We start from the raw sequence: 15,923 nt of genomic DNA, 5'->3' as shown, positions 1-15,923 counted from the left end.
CACAGCCACATTCGCACAGTCTTCTGCATCTTAATACAGGCGCCAGCACGGTACTTGATTTTGTTTTTCACTGGAAGAATACAACACCACCACCACATTAGGCAAAGAACACTTGTTTGTATACATTATCCAGTATTACTTTTAACAGTGACAGTAACAGCACAGCATTTCCCAATATGTAATGCTACTCTAAAAACCCATTCAGAGCTCAACAAGCCAAGCCTGGAAGGTAACCAAAAATCAGAAAGTAGTTGTAAAAAGATCCTTCTAAGTGTCAACTAAAGTTGTATTAGGATGTAGCAGAAGTTTGTGCGGGGAGGTCATTCATTCACTATTTTCACTTCAGATCTAACCATGGTCTGGGGGCGGGTATATTACTAATCTCCTTATGGGAAACATCAAACAGGAATCTGTATATAGAGAGTCCCAACAATGGGAAATAACTGCTCCTGTACTATCACATCGGCCACCACTGCTGGGCTGTAGACAGTCAAGTGTCCTTCAACATACAGAGCTACACAGCTGGTGTTGCTGGGTCAGGCTCTGCAGGGCACTGAAAGAAAGGGAAGGGGTTGGACAGCAGGGAACCCATATCATTTTTAAACAGCACAAGGTAGCCACCCCTGCTGCAACAATACCATCAGCAAAATAAGCAGCAATAAGAACTGCTCAACAGTGTTAACAGTTTGGTACTTTGTTGAATCTGTATTACGTCTGAGTGAATATAATCCACTGTAATATGTTTTCTGGGAAGAAATGGAATGATTTTTGGATCTGGTCATTTTTGATCTAATTGTCCTTGTATGTCTGACCTGTTGGTAACATGGAGGAATACAGTGCCTGTGAAAACAGCCATATAAAACATCTAAAAATAAACAGTTACATAATACAAACCTTTTATTTTTTATTTCCTGAAAAATGAATATTAGAAAAAAATTCCAGTAATTGGGAATAAAGTTCTACGCGACTTAAGCAAAAACCGATGCAATACTACATGAGGATTTCAAGGATAACAAGTGTACTATGAAGTCTGAAAAGAGCCAGGGGATAGCAAACTGTGAGACATCCATGTTGCGGTGACCTGTAGTAGAAAATAAATGGATTTGTGAGATTGGATATACTCTAATGAATCTGTGATTGGGAATATTTTCTCCCTTTCTCTATTATGTGCATTCTTCATCAGTTACATCATGCACCACACTAGGAAAATGTACTTAGCCCTTTACATTGCTGTAAAATGGGAAGAAAAGCAATGGACATTTTGCACCTATATTGCACACTGGCAAATACATACATAATTTTCCACCTCTTATCAGGATGTCCAACTGCAGCTACTAGATGGAGAAGTTGTTCTAACATAAGGGATAGTGTGATGATAATTAGGACCTGTGGGGGGGGGGGGTCCTCATCACATCAAATCATGAGTAAGACAGTACTGTTATCTGACAGAAGGGAACATCCTTAAATTGATTTATGATTGTGAATAATTCCCAGCAATACTAAAGCCCTGAGGTAGCCATAAGATGAAATGTTATAAGGCCAATTCCCAAAGCATGGAAGAGACACAGAATGCCCAGGACCTACAGTCAGAATCAAACCAATGACACTTGCTAAAATGTATGAACCAAAGATGAAGTGATCACTGCCCAGATATCCTCCACAGAGACATTTCTTTTTCATTGCCCTGCTCACCACTAGACTCACTGCTGGCTCGCAGGCTTATTCTGAAACTCTCTTTGTGGGTACCACTTAGCTCCTTTACATTATTCCAAGATATCTCCCTTTGTTGGGTAGGCCTTCTGACTACAAGGGAAGTTGGCCTTATAGTGCAAGTTGAAACAGCTTGGAACAAATGACCCAGTGGTGAACACCGGACAGGGCAAAATAAGTGTTTACGTAGCAGTAGCAGCAGCCTTCAGCACTACTACCTGGAAGCAGCATTATGCAGTGACATCACCAAGCCTGATGCATGCATCCACTCACCAGGCAAAGGTTATTGTGTCACTTCCCTTAAGTCTACTGCTGATGCTTGAGACTCCTGATCTTCACTACAGGACACACATGCATTGACACCTTCCCCACACTGTTCCTGGGACAGGACAGGAGAGCTGGCCAACAGCCATTTCATCATATCCCTGCAGGATACGAGGCCTGTCCACCAGCAGCTTCATCCTATGCCTCCCCTAAAGACTGTGCCTGTGGATCAAGTCCATTTCTGAAGCTGAGCTGCCAGAGACACAGACAGATGCCTTGACTATGTGCCAAAAGGTCAGTTCTAAATTTGAGTGTTTTATTAGGATAACTTTTCAACAGGCAGCTCACCATCTGTCTATAAAAGACAATGAAGTTGGCAAGCCACTTGCAAGGTTTGCTCTGCAACTAGAAGCACTGCCTTCCCTAAAGCAAAGGCTGCAAACAGCTGGTCTACTTTCTAAACTTCATGCACTGATTTCAGGCAGAACCAGAGGTGGTAATGTTAGTTAGGTCCAGGGAATGAAAGACTCCTTATCCCCTGATTTCAAACCTTATAAAGAAATCAAAGTAATTTAAGGCTAGTTCTGTCCCCATATTTTGGAGGAGATATGGTTTAGTCCAAGGTCATAGCAGATCTTTGTGGGAAAAAAAACAGATACGGCTCCCAAGAAAAGGCCAAAAGCTCTGACATCCTGCAAGCGGAGGTCATAGCCACCAAGTAGTGTGCCCTGTAACAAACAAAAGCCAATAGCACCAAAGCAACATATTCTAATTATAGACAGGCAAGCCTGTCAATCATGAAATTCAAGCTCCATGAAAGTGAGGGAGCCTTGAAACAGTAATTCAAAAGCACCAGTAACTTGGCCAGCTGTGAAAGTATGGAATACCTATATGCCTGCAAGGAGAACATCTCCACACTTAGCAGAGTGTGGCTGCTAGGTAAAAGGCTCACTGGTGGCTTTAATCACTTCTAACACCCCCAACAACAAGGATAAAATCCTGAAGCCTTGCACTGAGATGGATTCAGATGTCACCCTCATGGGGATCTCCTTGACCTAATTACAAAGGTTTTCTGAACTTCTAAAGAGATGAGAAACAGAAACCCATCCTTTTTTGGCTAAAAAGCGAACATGAGACTCTGATTTTATTTTTGTTGATGACGCATGGAATCACAAGAAAATGAGAAAATATGTAAAGAAATCTCTGCCACTGGTGGGAAAAGGCATCCATTGCTAACTCACCCTTGCCCTGCTGCACTGAGCAGAAAAAGCACAGGACCCCATTTTCCCAGGTGGTAAACATCACTCTCTACATTGCCTTGTTCCAAGAAGACACTGATCAGACAAAAATCATGAACTTACAGCTCTCCTACAGACTTTGAGTAGGACCTCAGATAGTCTGTCAGCATGTTCAAATTCCCAAGGATGTGAATGGCTTAGAACCTGATGTCCCCGACTTCGGAACATGTTAGACATGCACTGCCTCTTTGCAAAGAAAGAATGATCACATATCATACTTCTTGCTCAAGTAACTCTATGACGAATTACAGTTCTCAGACTGCATCAGGAGAAACCTCAGCTTGTTATCCAACACATTCATGGGAAGTGAATGCCCATCCCATAAGCAAACTGTTTGTCATGACGATTTCTGAAGGGTTTTGTTGCAGTCAGGGAAAATCAAAATTGAGACTGATGGCAACACTCCAACATTTTTGTGCAGAGAGGCAGGATCTGATAACAGAAGAAAGATCTAACTCTGCAGTCACTGATGTATCTCAGTTCACTCTAACACCCCCAGTGGGAAAGACAACAAGAAAATTATGACCATCATTAAGCCCAGAAATGCAAGAGGGACTAAACCAGGTCATTATGTTGTATTCTCACCCAGGCTATCAGAAAAGTGATACCAAGGTTATATTCATAGGGATAACTGAATCATAGTGGACTGTATGCAATTCTGTACTTTTACAATTTTTCCAAATCTTTTGGGTTTCTAATACCATGACAGGAATGGACCCCATTCCTAAATCAAAGTATGATTAAAGTTCATGAAATTAGTATTGTTTCAATCTTTGATGTCAGCCAGAAGAGCTCTTCAAAGCACCTGCAATGGGCCCAGTAATGATCCTTTTGCAATTCATACAGAGTTGCATGTATTGGTAACATATCTAAATACGACTGTAGATTCTTTTTTATAAGACCCGTTGTTCCTACTACTACTGGAACTGTCCGGGTATCTTTCTTCCACATTACTCTAATTTCTGCCAACAAATCCTGATATTTTATGGCTTTGTGTCTCTCTGTACACAAGACACTGTAGTCACTGAGTGTAGCAATTTCAATGATCAGTGCTACTTTTGTCTTATTTTCATGGACCACTAAATCCGACTTCCTCGCATCTGTCTTTTGAACTGTTGGCAACGGGTAATCCCATGTGTTGTAGAAGTCATCATTTTTTATGATGCTTTTTGTCTCATGTTTCCAGTGTTTTTCATCTACCTCAATATTATGTTTGCACAATCCCCAGTGCAACAGTCTTGCCACATCATGGTGCCTTTCCGTAAATAGACCTTCTGTCATTAGTATGTCACAACCAGCAACAAGGTGTGCAACTGTTTCCAATTCTGTTTTACAAAACCTACATTTGTCTGTTTCTCCCACAAGTTCAAAGGACTTTGTAAACCAATGTGTGTAGACCGCTATCTTGGGCCACCAATATTAACCTTTCATCTTTTTGTTTGAATTCACCTCTCCTTAACCAGTCCTGCATTCGATCCTGATCAACATGAGGTTGTTCCAGGAGTTTTCTACACTTGCAACTATATTTATGCATTTTCCACATTTCTTCCCTTCTCATCTGATCCTTCACCTTATATTCTTTCTTTTGTTTTTTGGCACATTCAGTTGCTGCCTGATTTTTATCTACTTCTGATTTGATTTCCATTCCTGCTTGGCACCAGTATGCTTCTGCTGGACTATGCAGGGACGTCTTCTTAGATTTATTCTCCTCATGTTTCAAAACTTTCACTATGTTTGGGTCTTGTGAGGTCAGCAGATATGTACAAGATTGTAAATCTATACTTGTAATCAATTTCAAGGAAGCACATACCTCCTTCAGAATGGGGAATATGTAATCTTGGTATGCACTGATTTTAATAAATCATTTGATAAGCATAAAGCATCCTTCTTATTTTCCTGTCTAATCTATCCAACACCTTTTGGGGCCAGTCAATCACTCCAAAACTATAAATTAGGACAGGAAGAGCAAATTTGTTTATAGCTTGAACTTTGTTCCTAGATGTCAATGCTGTTTTCAGGATTAATTTAAGTCTTCTAAAATATTCCTTACTGAGTTTTATTCACATTTGTTCTTGTTTAATGGTTGATCCTTCATCAGTTCCCAAATATTTATACACTCCTTTTTGTTCATGTTCTTTTATATCATATTCTTGTCCCAAACTGATGTTTTCATGGTGCTGCAGCTTTCCTGCTTTAAAGGTTGTTTTTGCACATTTATGGAGACCAAATGACATTCTTATATCATCTGAAAAAGTTTTGACTACTTGCAGTTGTGCTTTCAGTTCATCTGATGAGCTATACAGTTTTAAATCATCGACAAAGAGAAGATGAGAAGGTTTTACACTTTGTTGTTTTCTGGGAGCCAAATTATAGGCATGACCTAATCTGTTAAGTAGACAGCTTAATGGGTTAAGGGCAAGGAAAAAGAGCAGCAGTGACAGAGAGTCACCCTGGAATATCTCCCTTTGGATTTTTATCCCTGGAATAATAATTTGGCCTTTATCATGGCTTAACTGCAAAGTGGTTTGCCACTGTTTCATGGTTGCTGTAATGTAGTTTATCAGTGTAGGGTGTATCTTATACATTTTAAACACTCTTTTATCCATGAAAGTAGGGTACTATCATATGCTTTTTTGTAGTCTATCCATGCCACACTTAGATTCTTCCCCTTTTTACCGTTCTCCACTATGACCTTATTTGACAACAAATGGTCCTTTGTTCCATATAACTTTCTTTTATTACCCTTTTGTTCTATTGCCATAATTGAGTTTTCTTCTAAATGACTATAAACCCAGTCGGCATCAATTCCAGTGTATATTTGATATGTAGTTTATACGTCGTCAGAAGGCAAGTTATTAGTCTATAGTTTTTAGGGCAGCTTGTAGGTTCAGTCTTAAGTAGGAGCATTGTTTTTCCTGTTATTAGCCAGGCTTGTGTCTGTTCAGGGTGCACATACAAATAATTCTTACTCATGGCTAAATCTTCATGTAAAGATGTTAATACTTTTAGCCAGAAGTTAGGTAGTACATTTGGGCTCAGGTTTACCAGTTAGAGGCTTTTCTTAACTTTGTTTCCATCTCTCTGGCTGTTACCTCATCCCATTTCATATCCTATACATCTGAACTTCTTATTCTTTCTTTTACTTCTCCTATTCATTTAGCATCTTTGTTATTTTCCACAAGATCTTCATAAATATTTTCCAAAATGTATCTATTTCTTCTTTTTTTGGTGGTTTTTCAATGCCTTTTACCTTGTTTCCCAATTCTCTAAAAAACTTTTTTGGGTCATCAATAAATTGCTTATTTTATACTTTTCCTTTATATTTATCTGAGTCGTTTCTAAATTTTCATGCCTGTTCTCATATTTTTAGTTTATTATTTGTGATATTGCATGATAAATCCTGATCTGTTATGAAATTCTGTACCTATGTCAGCATTCTTCTGATGTGGAATGTAAGAGGACTTCTCAAATTTTCAAGAAGATCCACTGAGACTGCAGCCAGGGGAGTACCCACACCTTGGACCCTATGAAAGGACTCTACTGATGGGGTCAACAGGAACCAGTCATCCAGACAGATGGACACATGAAAGGCCTTCTCCTGGAAGGGCTTCATTACCACAGATAGAACTAATGTAAACATTCTAGGTACAGATGATGGAACACCTTGTGCTGAAAGTTTTGCCACATAGAATGAACCAGAGAGATATGCTGAATGAATTTCAGATAATGAGGTGGCAAAAGCAATCAATCATGTCTGAAGACACCATCCAGCCATTCAGCTCCAGAAGGTATATGACCCACCCCTAGAGTATCAGTGTCAGAAATTTTACAAAAGAATTTGTTTGCTGAAGTCGCTGGTAAAATTAAAGACTTTTGCCAACTCTAGAATCAAGAAGAGGTAGAAGAACTCTGATAGTCTTCTAAAGGAAGAAAAGCCTCAATGACTTCCAAGAAGGAGCAGAGTGTAGGTCTGTTTCAAAAGCTGGGTTGAAATGGCTCGATCTCCCAGCCAAGCCCTTTATGGGGAAGAAGGTAACAACTACAAGGCATGAATGGTTATGTAACCATATCACAAACCAGTTTTTTTTTATCTGGCCCATCAAGCAAGGGAAGATTCAGAAAATTAAATGGAGGTGTCCAGAGGTCCTGTAGTTCTCTTCTGGGTCCCCCCAAACTGCCTGATAATTTGGCTAGGCCTAATTCTTCCATTAGACAAGAGCTATTTGTGACATGGCTGTCATCTAGCTTTCAGATGACATAACTCCAGAAAATGATTTTTTTCTAAGTAAGGCAATATTTTTGTTGGGAGGGTATGAGTCGGCGGCCTGTAGGTATATTTTTACACTTTTCTGCTTCTTCTTTTTTGGGACAGTTTTTACTAGATAAAAATGTGCTTAAACCTTGGGAAAGTGTTTTTTTTTTCTGTACGATAAGATCATTCAGCAAGGTGATGACAAACGGTTGGGGTGTTATGATTTTTTTTCTCCATTACAAGGGCTTTATTTTTGCATTCTTCTTTTATTTGTGCATGTATGTATGTATTTATTATTTAATTATTTGCAGGTTACACATAGACAGTGGAGGCAATAAGTTTTAGGATGTAAGGGGGTCCACTACTTATTGGTGCTGTAACCTTCAAGTGAAGTGACAATTTAGAATTTTACACCAGACTTTTCAGGTGTCTTTGGTTGGTCAGGTTTCATTAATGGGTGAATCAAAATTGTTGTACCTCCTACTATTAAGATGACAGATTTGAAACATGTCAGCTAAACCTGCAACACAGCAGCAGCGCTTCCCAAGATTGCCTATGCAATTTTTAACATTTTTGATCAAAACTTATCATTCTGCTCCAGTTCATCAGAAAATGTATGAGTATTTGACTAAGTAAAATGTTCAGTAAAAGAAGTAGATTATGTCAGATTCTAGAAAACTATCAAATTTACAGTCAAGAAACATGTTTGAAGATTTTAGTGGGAAAATTACTACAACAGTGCAGAGTGGAGGGAACCTTTGAAGAATGGTACTACAGTAGATATCTGTGAGAAAGCAGTAACACAATGCCTGTGAGAATGATCTGAAAGCCATGGTGGTGCAGCGGTAGTGTTGTCGCCTCACAGCAAGAGATTCTCACGTTCGATTCCCGGCTGGTGCACCTTCTGTGTGGAGTCTGCATGTCCTCCCCGCAGTCAAGTGGCATTCGAAAGACATGCGTGAATGGGCGTGCCTTCGTTGAAGTTTGGGTGTCGGGCTGGCACCTTAAAAATCGACGGCCAATCATTAGAGGACTGGAGTTCCGCTGTGGCAACCCGTAACTGGGAAAAGCCGAAAGAAAAACAACAACAACATTCTAACACTACAAACACAGACTACTTACAAATTTCATCAAATATACAAGGTTGTAGAGTTGGCTGTACAGTGGGACACAAGTATTGCTACTGAACGAATTCTGTCTGAGGTAGACAACAGATTATAGAAGGCTGAACTTCAAATTAACACAAGCTTCAAGATAAGTTTGAAGATCATGAAATTAGAATTAAAATGAAAAATGCAGAAAACAGAACTAGGATGAAAAATGCAGAACTCTACAGGCTGTCAGATGGAACAGAAAATGACAACCAGGTTAACTGTGCGTAAAACAGATCTCTAAAGACTTAATTTACTTCTGGCTCTCTCATATTGTTTACCTGGAAATGATAAAGCATACAAATCTCTTGTTGCTACACAATCCCTGCTATGCATTCATTGTAAATCTTTTACCAAATTTAGACAAAGGGTAAATTTTAAAAACTGACAGGGTTAGTCCTCTAGTAAATTACATACGAGCAACAACTGCATGAGATAATTAAACAACTTTTTCTCAACAACACAACCACTCTCTCACCATATTGACCTGTTTCATTCTCAATGTCCATTGCATAAGAGACAAGCTAGACCACATAAGTGCCTTTATCTCCCAGCACAACCTAAACATTCAAGAAAGCACAGAATCCTGTGTCAGACAAGGCTACCCTAACACTTTTTAATTTCCTACAAGTATGTCAGTGATGCCAGGCCAGGTAAACAATATAGTTGCAGCCCCTCTATAATTCTGTACAAAAATTAACCTAGAATCCAAAAGTCATTGCCAAGTAAAGCTCCTCCTCAGACTGCAGTTCAAACTGGATTCTCCTAAAATCTCCTTTTCACAGAAGCAAGACACTACTGAATGCTATAGCTTAACTGCCACCCATTCCTTCCCTAAACAAATTCAAATCACTTATTAACAGCCTGAATAACTGTAGAAAAAATAATAACATAGCGATTCTGGGTGATTTCAACCTTCATTGTCTTGACCCTCTTTCACTTGGCAAGGGTACTTTTCTAGAAGACCTGGGTCTCCTTCAACTCATAAAAAAACAACTACACCTAATCTCAAATTCTCCAAATACATCATACTCTACTCAACCGCATTATTACAAACAAATCAAACTCCATCTCCAACATATTTTCCCACCATCCTTAAGCGATCACTACCCAATGAGTTTTACAATATTAACCATTGTATAAAACTACTATCAATATTAAAAGCCTTTAGAAATCAGTCTATAAAAATACTGACAAGATCAAAAACTTTTTCACAGCCAACAAAAGCAAAACCAGCAATTGACCTAAATAACTTTCTACTTCAGCTGCAAGAGAAGTTCTTCCCACTTATACACAGGCTTAATAAACCTACCAAAAATGAAAGGCAATCCACCAAACTAAAACATTTCCTCATTCTAAGAGAGGGAGTGTAGCAAAAATGGAAACAAATTCCCTCAAGTGAGAATCAAGCCGCCTTTATAGCCTTATGTAACCTAACCAAGCAGTCCATCTGAAGGCACAAAAGCAATTTCCAAACAAAGAAACATTACCCCAAACACTTTTAGAAAGAAGTTAACCTTCATATAGGAAGAAATTTCCTCTTGAAACCCCCCCTACAAATGCCACTCAATGTGGTAGAACAAAACACTCCTGAGAAGATCTCCTTAAATAATTTAGCAATTTCATATCAAACTGCACACACCCCACAGATCATGAATCACCCACTCCACCAGCATCTTTCCCTCTCTTCCTCTTCAAATACATACATTCCCAAGAATTCTCTATTCTACTCATAAATATTCCCATCAACACTCCTTCTGTATCTGACAACATAAACCCCTGATTCACAAATAACTGCAGAGATCAGCTATGTCTTCTTCTTCCCTAAATAAATATATATATACATATATATATATATAGGTTCATAGGTTCATACTAGGCTATCTGCCCAAGGGCATTTATAAGCCTAGCCTAGAGTTTTGTGGCTTTCGCCACCCCTTTATTTTGAAGAAAACTATGCCCATTATTTTGCTGTGCCTCTGTCAAGCAGTGACACTGAGGTAATCCCTGGGGTATATCTGCGATCTCCCATCCATTGGTCAAGATTTCTCTTGAACAAGGCCAGTGAGGTGCTCTGCCTCACATGTACCGGGATTTTGTTCCACAGCATAGGGAGTCTCTGGGTGATGAATCTGTCCCTCCAGCACATCCTATTAATAACCGTGTCAAGGTTTAAGTCTCCCGCCCTTGTAGTTCTGAGGGATCTAGATTTTTTGAGGTGAAGCATGTTCATCAATTCTGGGTTTGACATGGCCTTGTATGTAAGGCACAGGTCACCTCTGAGCAATCGGTAAGCGACTGAATAGAGCTGCAGTTCTTTCAGTCGGGCAGCATAAGACATATTTTTGAGACCCTTTATCCTTTTGGTGAGGAACTTTTGGGGCCTTTCCAGCTGCTGCAGGTGTCGGGTCAGATACATTCCGAATGGGGCATTGTACTCAATCATTGGTCTGATGAGTGATGAGTACAGGGGGACGATGACCTCCCTTGATCTAGATGTGAATCCTTTCATGATCAGGTGGGCAATGTAGAAGGTCTTCCTAACTACTTTAGCAACGTGAGTGTCAAGCGATAGGTTACTGTCAACCTGGGTCCCCAGATCCCTGATCACTTCTTCTGTGCTCAGTGGATTGCCACCTATATGGTAGCTAGGGGTAACCTTGTTTTTCCTGAAGGGTATGACTATGCATTTCTTGGCGTTTAACTTTAGGCCATGGCTCTGGCACCAGTTATCCGTTTCTGTGAGACCCTTCTGAAGGATATCTGTGTCAGATGTGTTTTCGACTATGGCGCCCAGTTTGCAGTCATCTGCAAACTTTGTCAGCCATAACCCTCCTGTATTTGCTTGTACTTCAGAAAAGTAGATGCCGAACAAGAGTGGGCCCAGGACTGAGCCCTGTGGGATACCACTTGTGACAGGCTTTGAGTCTGACATGGCGCCAGCAACTCTGACCCTGTGGGTTCTGTCACTTAGCCAGTTTGCAACCCATCTTGTGATGTATGGGTTTACATTTAAGCTGATGAGTTTTTCAATGATACCTGAGTGGGGTATTGTGTCGAAAGCCTTTGCCAGGTCGAGGTAGGCTGTATGGACTGCCTTTCCTCATCAATGGCCTTGGTGACTGTTTTGAAAAAGTCAACCAAGTTTAAAAGGCATGATCTGCCTTTGACAAAGCCAAACTGGGTTGGATCCAAAGTCTGCAAGTTCCCTATGTCTTTATTTATGAGTTCCATTATGATCCTCTCCATGGCCTTGCAGATCAGGCTTGTCAAGCTGATGGGACGGTAATTTCCAGGGTCGGTGGAGGCACCGCCTTTGTGAAGTGGGACCACAGTTGCCGTGCGCCACTCCTCGGGTACGTATCCTGAGGTGAGGCTAAGATTAAACAGCTGTCTTAACTGCGGGTTTAATTCCTCGTTGAGTTCGTGGAGCACACAGCCGGGGACACCATCCGGTCCTATGGATGCTGTGTTTTTCGCCTTGGAGAGAGAGCAGTTCTCACCTGGGCGTGAGAGATGTTTGGGGGGCTACAATCCTCTAGTATAGATATCTCTCCTTTTGGGGGGGGAGAAGTTTGCACTGAACCTGTCAGCCAGTATGTTGGCAATGTCTGTAGGTTCAGTAATTTTCACATCATTTTGAACTAATTCTGAGCATATCTGGGAGTTTCCTCCCAGGTTTCTAACATAGCTAAAGAAGGCCTTATGATTGTCTTTTGAGTCCTTAGCGATTTTTCTCTCAAAATTTGCCTTGGATGATTTTATGAGAGCTCTTAGTTTTTTACTTATAATGATCAGAGGTGTCTTACCTTTTAAGGATTTTGCTCTATCTTGTAGTAGCTTCCTCCTTTTGTTGTAGAGCTTGTTTATGGCTGGGGTCCACCAGGCTGGACGCTTGCCTTTGGTACAAAGAGTCTTTGTTTTGTTTGGGATTGCCTGATCCATGCAGTCCTGTAGGTGCTGGTAGAAGGCATTTGTAAGTGATTCAGCGGCTTGAGTAATGTTTGCCGCCGGCTCGGTGGCCTTAAAGGTGACCACACTAGTCTTTAGAAGTGTGAAGACGGCTTTTGAGAAGTTCTTCACTGTGGTCTTTTTTATCTCAGGTGGGGGCGGGATGAGGACCTCCAGTGAGATTAGTTTATGATCTGATCTCACCAGTGAGGGGTATACTACCGGTGTTGAACATTGTGATCCCATGTTTGTGATGATGAGATCAAGTATGTTTTCACCTCTTGTGGGGATAGTGACTAGTTGTTCCATAGCATTTGAGTTTATGAACTCCAGGAACCTTTGGGCTAGAGTGTTTGGGCTTGAGTAGTGATCCCAGTCTATATTAGGGTAGTTGAAGTCACCTAGTATGATGGTGTTTGGAGATACATTTATCCCCTCCAGTGTTTTCAGGAAAGCTATGTGAGGTTCCTGAGTTTGAGAGGGTGGCCTGTAACATGCTATAAATTGCAGAGCAGTCTTGCCTATGGTTAATTGCACCTGGATGGTCTCCGATGCATCGTGTGTTGCCATCAACCTTGAGGTGTGGGTGTCCTTGATGAATATGGACACCCCCCCTCCTTTCTTGTTGTTGTCCGGATTTTGGGGCCGGAACGCATGATATGAGGTAAAACCTGATAGTGCTGGGGTGCTCTCAGGAGCCTTGAACCAGGTTTCAGTCACAGCACAGACATCGATGTTCTCCATACTGAGAATATATATATATATAAAAATAAGCACGCATGCACAAGCACACACACACGCACACACATATATATATATATATATATATATATATATATATATATATATATAAATACAAACACACACACACACACATATATATATATATATATATATATATATACATATATATATATATATATATATATATGGATTCCTATTACAAGAATGAAAGTTCACTACTTCGAACTTGTAATAGGAAGCCTCACTTCTGCGAACGTTCACTTTAACGAAAGTGAACTTTTGCGTAAGTGCACTTCACCAAAAACACCGCAGCACAGTGGAGGACATACAAAACAAGCTATGTCCTCCACTATGGTGCGATAGTCACGGACCTTAGGGTTAGGGCACAGGTTACGGTAAGGGGATAGTTAGTAAAGCTATCCCCTTACGCTAACACATGCCCTAACCCTAAAGTTTGTGATTATCGCACCATAGTGGAGGACATTGCTATGTCCTTCACTGCGCTGCAGTCATCACGGACATTAGGGTTAGGGCACGGGTCATGGTAAGGGGGCTATCCCCTTACTATGACCCGTGCCCTAACCCTAAGGTCTGTGAGTACTGCACAGAAGTTCAAAACACCCGTTTGTTGTACTGAACTTCGCATAAGTGCAGTTTCGATTAAGTGTACTTTCGCTGCAGTGAGCATTCCATGCACTATTTCGAATTAGTGAAAATTTGATCTAGTGTATGGAACCCATATATATATATATATATATATATATATATATATATATATATATATATATATATATATATATATATATATATACACATGCATAAAAATATATGCCTCACACAAAACATCATGCCAAACTTTGGAAAACTGTTCTAATTAAACCCATCCCAAAGTAAACCAATGCAAAAGATACCTTTCAGGTTCATCTAATATCCATTCTCCAAACTCTGGGCAAATGTCTATTAAAACTGGCCTACACCCATCTTTCTCACTACATTCAGCAGTACTACCTCCTTTCCTTCAAACAATAAGGATTCTGGTCAGGAAGCAAGTACTATGACATCACTTTGGTCCCTAACCGATAACATTCTGCAAAACACTGGTAAAGGTCTCCTTACAGGTACCCTATTTATAGACCTGACACAGGCATTTGACTTCATTGCCCACTATCTTATCCTAAACAGACAAAATTAAACTGGTATCAGCATAGACAGCACTCCATGGCTTAAAATGCCTTCACTGACAAACACTTCAAGTTAAAACAGGATCTTCCCAACCAGAAACTGCATCTATTATCAAAAGTATATTACAATGGTCCATTTGTGAACCCTTTCCATTTCACATATTCATGATCAAATTTCCTTCTGATCTCCCCATCTTCCACAAATCTTCTATGCAGACATCATGGTTATTTGCTGATCAAGTCACTCTCACATCAAGGTTCATTCCCAACTCCAGTCAGACTTACATGATCTCCACCAGTGGCTCATAAACCATAAACTATTTCTCAATCCTCCAAGAACAAAACTATGCTTTCTAGAACTCCACAGAAAACTCACCAAGCACCTGACTCTTTAACTATCTTACACATGCATAACCATACCAAAGAAATAACTTCTACCTTCAATTATCTAGGATTATGGCTTGATCTGTCTCTAAACTTCCATTTCTAGAGAGCAATAATAAACTCCCTCCTCTTCCGAGACAAAAAAAAAAATAATAAAAAAAAAAAAACCCTTTCCCCTTTTGCATCTTAATAAGCCACTGGCAAAGCGGTTCTCATCTTTCAGCTAGAAATGGACTATCTGTTTTCATATCTGTATCTATGAAAAACACCACAACACTCTGGACACTCTCCAACAGCATCTACAGATTTACTAGAAACTCACCCCTCTGTTAGTGTCACTGCATTTCCCTAGAAAAAGCCTAATGGCTACTGTGACACCCGTGCACTGGCCCAGTAATCAAGGAGCCTCAATCCTCACCACTAACACCAGTGAGGGGCATGCACATTGGAAGGATAACAAGTGCACACACAGTAAAGTACAATTTTTCTTAAGAGCACAAAGAGATCACAGTCAGACTGGGGCTGGTTTCTCCCTTTCTCTTCAGATCCCCAATAAGACTCCCCACTGGCACAATTACAGGGTTCAAATCTCGGCCTAGTGGTCAAGCCAAAACCTCCAACACCCCCTCTGTTCAACCAGAACTTCCTGTCCCTGCCCAAGTAGCTGACACACACTCTGAGATTTGATTTATATACAAACACACAGGCACTCCTGGGGAAGGCTGGCACAGGTTCTCTGGGTATGCCCCCTTTCTGCCCAGACTATAAGGTAGTACCGACTGCCACCAGCCACTACTATCAGCTACTATAAAGGCCTTACCAAAGGGTGTCCAATTTTACTATGCAATATTATTATTATCCACTTAGTAAGTGTGATGAACAGCAAGGCTATTGAAGTGGCTTTGTACAGTATCACCATATACATGCAAGTACTAAACAGCCTAAATTATCTCTACACAAAACAGCCACAGTTGAAAGGTTTAAAAAT

General features: G+C 40.4%; 1 protein-coding gene across 1 annotated transcript in view; it reads right to left on the bottom strand.

Moving 5' to 3' along the window:
• MYO6 (myosin VI) overlaps positions 1-15,923 on the bottom strand; it is a 692,995-nt gene that overhangs the window by 227,666 nt on the left and 449,406 nt on the right. The window contains exon 19 of the mRNA XM_044077058.1: positions 1-70. This exon is cut by the window's left edge and continues 21 nt beyond it. Coding sequence (XP_043932993.1) covers positions 1-70 — 70 coding nt within the window. The remainder of the gene's footprint in view (positions 71-15,923) is intronic.

Source organism: Protopterus annectens, chromosome 1.part0 (assembly GCF_019279795.1).
Source record: "Protopterus annectens isolate FY-2018-M chromosome 1.part0, PAN1.0, whole genome shotgun sequence".
In the NCBI taxonomy this organism is placed as follows: Eukaryota; Metazoa; Chordata; order Ceratodontiformes; family Protopteridae; genus Protopterus; species Protopterus annectens.
The sequence above is the reverse complement of the archived record's forward strand: the minus strand, read 5'-3'. Positions and strand labels throughout refer to the sequence as shown.